Here is a 7,028-nt window from a genome sequence, read left to right on the forward strand (position 1 = left end):
TGATGTTACGGATGTGCTAGAGGTCTTTTCTCTCTGTTGGCTAATGCAGAGCAAATTGAACCCTCATCGAAAACTCCGAGACTATGACTCATCGGAAATAGTTGCCGCTGCTGGTGCCGCTGCTGGTGCTGGTGCTACTGCTGCTACTGCTGCTATTGCTGCTATTGCTGCTGCTGCTGATGATGATGATGATGGTGCGCACGCACGCCCAAAGCTACATGTGCATTGCACACACTCCATCTCTAAATGGCGGTCAGATCAACGTGACGACGACGTGACGTGACACCACCAGCTCACACACACAGGGGGACGGAGTGCAGCAGCAACGACATAACGTGTAGCATAACGTGTCCATTTCGTGCCCTCCTCCTCGCGCCGTCTGCCAGCATGTCACATCACATGCATTTCCTACAAGGGCACTCCATTCCCGCACTGGGTTCTCTTTCCTTTCCGTTCCTCTTCTTTCCGTGCTGCGATGGACTTTTCGATGTGGCCGCGACGACCTAACTCTTGTCCGTCCGTCCGTCCGTCCGTCCGTCCAGTCAACCTCGCCGTTGTCGGCCCAACTAGTACCATCGTCGTCGTACCATCCGCCTCGCTCTAGACCCCCCGACATCTGGACTGTAGCAGGTCTGTACGACTGGGTACGGCAGGGTTTGTACAAAAACATTAAAAGTTTTCTAAGGTTGTGCGTTTGGCTGCCGTACTTGCAGGCGGACGGCCGGGGCCCCATGTGCTTGAACCAGGGGTTCCAGTTGGTCCAGTTTGTCGTACATGCCCTGTTGACGGTGGTGTGACGGTAGTGGGAATTTTGCATGAACGTGGGGGGGGCCGGGGGGTAACCCGGCGGGCGGGCGGGCGGGCGGTGGTGAATGGAGACAACCCTCTCGTGTCGCACCCCGAGGAGGTCAAAGGTGTGCATCAGCGCATAAAGAAAAAAACCCTAAAATCCTGGAGGGAAGGAGGTCGGAACCTCTTGACCAAGAGGTTTGCTTTGCAAGTACGGAAGAGTTGGTGAGAAAAGGGAAAAGACCAAAGACCAGTCCCAGCCGTGAGGATGTATTTGCCCTTTCGACCCCTTGGCGCCTAACGACTAATTCTGAAGGGCCAGTTGCTTAATTAAAGCTTGCGGCAACATCGGATCTGACCCGTACATGTTACCATTTTGGGACAGGACAGGACTGGACAGGAAAAAGGACAGGAAAAAGGACAGGGGCGCCCATATCGAGGCCAAGCCCTACTACTACAGCCGTCTTCTTCCTAGAGCGCTGCAGCGCCCTCGACTGTGCTGTATCCTGCATGGAGAAAACCCTAAGGCTTCTGCTGAGTGCAGGGGACCCCAGCAATCGCTGGATGCATACAGAAATGCACATATGTACATAAACAGACATCCATACATACGTACGTACATACATACCAGCAGCCCGCCCGTGTGTACGAAAAGTACCGTACGGCCGCGCCATTCCTCCGCTCTGGCGCGGATGTCCGCCAGCAGCGCGTGGACGGCCTTGCCGCTGTACACCGGATCCAGTACGACACCAGTCGCCGCCGCGACCTCCTGCGGCGGTGCATGCGTCATACCACAGGAATTATGGTACGGCTGTACGGCATGTGATCCTAGGAGATATATCCCCTAGCGGGCCCATATTGGTCTTCTAAAGAATGTGCGGTCTTCCTTTCCATCACCACCGTCATCCTGATCGATTAACCACCCCAGGCTAACCACCCCAACGACAACCACAACCGTTAACCCCCGCCCCCCCCCCGCCCCAGCAGCCCCCGTGGCGGGGCCCACCTGCACGGTCCGCAGCTCAGCCTCCGTGCTGATGGCGTACCCGGCACCCCGGGCCTGTATCACGTACAGCAGGTCTCGAGCTCTCCGGCCCCCCAGCAGCTCCCCACCGGGGGCAGCCCCCAGGCCCCCCAGAAGACCGTCAATGTAGTCGTAAAAGTACTCGGGTGTGTCGCAAACGCCAAAGGCAAGTACTCGGCCGCCCAGTGGACTGTGCATGTATGCATGTATGCATGTATGTATGTATGCATGTATGTATGTATGCATGTAACAGGCACCGGGCACGTTGCCCACATGAGCATCAGCTTCACATTCAATGAGGTGACAGATCAACTAGAAACGCAAAAAGGAGGGAGACACACACACCCCTGGGGCAGGCAGCCCACCTCGGATCCCTCCTGCTGCTGCCAATGTCCAATGCCCCACTAAACCGCACCCCGGCAGTCCTCCCCACCCAACCCCTACCTTAACGCAGAGCCCAGCGCTAAGCCCGCGGTCGTCCCCCCACTGCCACACGCCTACAGACAGACAGACAGACAGACAGACAGACAGACACGCAAAGCCAGCCATCCAACAGGTTGCTGAACATGCAACTCTAATCTCCCCGGTGCTGGCCGTGAATTTCACGATTAAGGTTAAGTAATCGCACTCCCGCATTTCCAAATCGAGGACAGGCCAGCGAGGCAGCGGGAGATGAGCTGGCAGCACCGGGAAGGCCAGCTTCATTAGGCATCATTAAACCGGCCTAATTAACACCGATCGACCGACCGACTGGCCAATTAAAGGGCGGCCCCTGTCCATGCAGACGTGACACAAACCGCGAGGGCAGCAATGATATGTTGATGTAGGCGTGTACATGTGAGCAGGTCGGTCGGATTCCCTGGTCGGTCTGCATCGCCCTGGGTCGCGGCGTGAGTGGGGGAGTAACCATCGCAGGCCTTCACTTCGTTTATCCTTCGTTCCCGCCCTCATCCACGTCTGGCTCCCAACACACACACGGGTGATGAAGACGTTTGTAAGGCCCCTTCCCTCCGGGCCTCCCGGGGGGGCCTTGGGGTATCTAATGAGGAGAGTACTTCGCACCACCACATCATCGATTACCATATCAGCTGGCTGAGGCGCACCGGCAGCATTGCCAATGGCTGTTTAGAGGTGGGGCAGACCGTCATCAGCCGAACAGGTAGCGGAGTAGCTGGTCGCTGAAAAGGACTCTCGACTTGCTGGGAATGCGTCTCTTGCACTATAGCTTTATATTTGACGGAATGTGCCGTACTGTATGTGCCATATACTGTGTGCCACACAGTTGCTGCAGGCGGCCAATGGGGCTTAGGAGCAGTCCTAAGGGGAAACGGAGCAGCACTATTCCCACAGCTCTACAGCCACTCCCCACTCCCCACTGTGCTTAGTCGCTGCGGCTGTAAGGGCAGCAGTAGTTTTGCCTGCCATTGCACCCACCATCGCAATGTCCGTAATCATGGGAGCAGCTGGGTCGTCTCCGCCCAGCTGCAGCAGGTACTTCAGCTGCTGGCTGCTCTGCTGCAAGATCTCATTCACGGCCTTGCAGGTCGTGGGATCGAGTCGGGTCGGGTTGAGTCGAGGTCCATATGAATAAAAACAGAGGGGAGGAAGGAATAAACACCGAACAACAACATGTTGATGGTGGGTTTCACGTGCAGTGGGCGCTTATTTGATAAAAGGTATGATGGCACTCCCGCACGAAGGTCATCATGCACGGCTGGGCTGGGCCCCCTTGTACACGTACAGAGCAATACGTTGTGCTGGTGGACGGGGGCTCCCCGTGACAGGTTGGCCCTCGGGCTCTGGTCTCCGGCCTCTAAAATTTACCCCTCCGACGCAACGGTTGAATATTCCGTCAAGTAATCCAAACAGGACCTGGACGTAAGCTAAGTTACGATCATCATAGATACGTTTTCGGGCTGTTTAAGAGTTGGTGTGCCACACACGTGTGATGACGTGTGATGAGGTTGATATGAGATGGGTGATGGCGGTCCAATCGCAAGCGACTAACGGAAGTTTCCTAACCGAAACCACCCAACCGAAACCACCAACCTCCAGGTAGCCCCAGACACCAAGGGAGTTAGATCCGCCAACGGGTATGATGTACGGCTTCCTGCCGGTGGATTTCAAATCCGATCGCAGCTGCTCCAGGAGGGCACCGCTTCCTAGAGTAGCGTACTCCTCCTTTGTTACCTGTCCACAGTTGGAATCCGATTCTGGACTTTAGATCATACCAATCAAGCCATACAGCTAGCACCCAGATGCGCAGTCAGCCACACAGCCAGCCACACAGCCAGCCACACAGGTGCCCACCAGGTGGAGCTGCGCTCCCGCCAGCCTCTCCACCAGCAGGTTCCCAACAAGACCGGGATCTGAGTCCACTAACTGACGGCTTGTGCGCAAAATGAGATGGCAGTCCAAACCTAGATATCTGCACAAAAGCCAGATACACATATGTAAACGTGTGTGAAGTGTGTTTTTATTTACATGTATCTGTCCGTGTAGTTGCTACGGCCGTATGTCCGTCTGTCGGTTACCTGGCCGCCACGGCGGTAGCACGGGCATGGTTTGACTGGATTCCCCCAATCGTAACCACGCAGTCGTAACCCCCCTGGACCGCTTCCGCCATCAAAAACTCCAATTTGCGGACCTGCGTGCATTACATGCGTTACATCCAGATCGTGTGACGCAGCACCAATGTGGTGATGAAGGTGATGACGTCACAGCATCAGTAAGACCTTGTGCCTTGTTGTAATCTCGACACCTTTTGTGCACCTTCCAAGACCTACCGGCCGCAGCACCTAAGGACATGGAGCTGCTGAGCGCGTGAGCTACCTTGTTTATCGGTACCTTCCTTTATCGTAACTGTAACTTTCACCGATTTAAAGATTATTCTTCTCGCCGCATTTATTCCATCGTCGCTTTGTAAACGCTGCTTCGCTATGTATTCGCCTTACCGAGTTACCAGATCATCAGAGTTTTGGACAGGGCCGGGAATTAGGGTTTTGGACTTTTTTGGAAGTGGATCAGGATTGTGATGCAAGTCAGGGCTACGGCTCTTAGATGGTTTCCAATTTCAGCAAATGAAAATTGTGAGATGGGCATGGACAGAAGGATGGGAGAAAGACAGTTATCTAGCTCCTTGGTTGTAGCACGTCGTGCATGATCCCACGCAACCCCCCACCACCTTATTGCCGCTCATCTGCATCCCGCTCAGGTCGTCGCGCTTAATTAGGACACGGACGCCCTCCGGTAGGCCAGGCAGCCGCCATTCGTGGATGGGCGTGGGCAGGATGCCCAACCGAAAACGGTGGGTCGGCACCTTCACATGATGCATGACCGCAAAGGAACGTGTAGAAGGAAAGAGTTTACATTTTGAAAATATATTTGCCAACCCCCCATAGACACGAAGCCCTCATGCATTCCAAAGGAAAGGACTTGAGGCCAATCTGCTCGGCCAGGCAGGCCGGAGACGCGCTCACAATGCAAAAAGAACGTAGACTGTATACGGACGTCGATGAAGGTTGCGTCCCTCACCAGTGGAATGTGCGATGCCCAAGTCGGCGGGCTGTAGGGCTCCAGTTGAAGAAAGCTGGTAGAAGCAGGGGGCGGTGTCGCACCGCTTGCGGCCGCTGCTGCTTGGGATTGCCAGCCTTTCATATTCTCGAAACAGCTTTTAGTTGACAGATTTCTATATGTCAGGGATTTTTGGAATGGAGCTGGCGTATGCGATGCTGAGCTAAACTTGCGAGGCTGTCGGAGGATGCTAAACGGTTGTGATCCGAAAGCTCGCGACATACCTGTTTCAATGTGTCTATGTACGCTTGTGAACAGCTACAATGTTTTCGCGATGGCGAACTTATAACGCTTGTATAGGTAGATGCAAATGACAAGTTGGTATTATCGCACAGCGCATGTCAAGGCATCTACTACCTAAGCATGCGTTTTCTGATAAAAATGATGACGCATTCGCTTCGCGCTGTATTGGAATCAATGTTCCGTGTTTGAGTGCAACATGCTACATTGCGGTTAGATCCGTACACATGCTAAATCCGCATGTAATCCCAATGCGCAATGGGCGTCCTGCTGTCCCTGGACTAAACATCTCTTCACTTCCTGCTTTAGGTGTGTTGATATCTTCTTGGGTACCGCCGATGGCGTTCTGACCAGAAGCTGGCCAGGGTTCTATCTGCTGATTTGCGCTCTAGCATCGGAGTCACCTCTTCAATCACTTTCTTCCTGATCGTCTTCACGAGGCCTTTACAATGTGCTTGGAGATTCTCGTCGAGAATCTCTCCCAGCACCTGCCTTTGCTGTGCAGCATCCCTTAGGCAGCGGGCAGCTAGACACCCTAGCTGCCCATTCACAGCTCTCAAAAGTACAGCACATCTTTGAGGCACCGCCCATAACGAGTATCCTTGGTTAATGTAGTCCAAAAGGATGCTTATCATGCTTTTTGCATGAACTGACTCGAATCTTTGATCACTAGTGAAGGGGGAAACCCATGTTTTCACTTCAAATCGTTGAAAAAACTGCTGGATTAGCGCTTTTCCCAGCCGCAGCTGCTGTGCATGCATCCTTTGGGCAGCAGGCAGCTAGACAACCCTCCCCATTCACAGCTCTCAAGGGGCCTCCATGCCTCCCCTCCAGCTCTTGCTTAGGGAGCTTGGGCAGATGTCGTTGCAGCTGCACTGGGCCGAATCCGTCTTCCGTGTCTGGAATAGCCTGGTGAAGGATACAAGCAACGTCTATTGTAGTTCGTTCACACGCAAGGAAATGATATGGGCACTGGAAAACGGACATGCAGTGCGACGGTTGGGGCGCTCAGGTCATTCGGGTTCTCGACCACCTGGGGAAAGTCTGGGGTGATGAAACGATAGAGGGTGTGGCATCGACACGAAGGTCAGGCGCAATTCGGCATGCTAGCTCGATGTCGAAGCGCTGATGGACACCATCCGGGAACACGTCGATGACGACTGTGTTGTAGTGAAAGGCTAGCTGTGTATCCAAAAGCCTTTGTAACGGATGACAAGAAGCCCGGTGTGTCAAATGTGCCGTGCCGTTATAAGGACAGGATGGGGCCGTCGAAGCAATTTCGCGGGCTATATTTCAGGAGGGCTTCGTCCCCTGGCTCGCTATCGGTCTCAATAAGAGATGCTGTGAAGAGTAGCTCAGGATTCGGTGTGCAGCCTTAGATATGTGCGTGGATAACGTGCGG

General features: G+C 54.2%; 1 protein-coding gene across 1 annotated transcript; it reads right to left on the minus strand.

The window, feature by feature from the left end:
- Positions 1-680: 680 nt before the first annotated feature.
- VOLCADRAFT_65498 (uncharacterized protein) lies at positions 681-5,470 on the minus strand (the record flags this gene model as incomplete). The annotated part of the gene is made up of 10 exons (XM_002955093.1): positions 681-779; positions 1,418-1,558; positions 1,796-2,003; positions 2,258-2,310; positions 3,248-3,325; positions 3,863-4,003; positions 4,124-4,241; positions 4,348-4,460; positions 4,995-5,132; positions 5,348-5,470. The coding sequence occupies 10 exons, from the start codon at positions 5,468-5,470 to the stop codon at positions 681-683; spliced, it is 1,212 nt and encodes a 403-aa protein (XP_002955139.1).
- Positions 5,471-7,028: the final 1,558 nt, after the last annotated feature.

This window comes from Volvox carteri (assembly GCF_000143455.1).
Source record: "Volvox carteri f. nagariensis unplaced genomic scaffold VOLCAscaffold_48, whole genome shotgun sequence".
Taxonomy (NCBI): Eukaryota; Viridiplantae; Chlorophyta; class Chlorophyceae; order Chlamydomonadales; family Volvocaceae; genus Volvox; species Volvox carteri.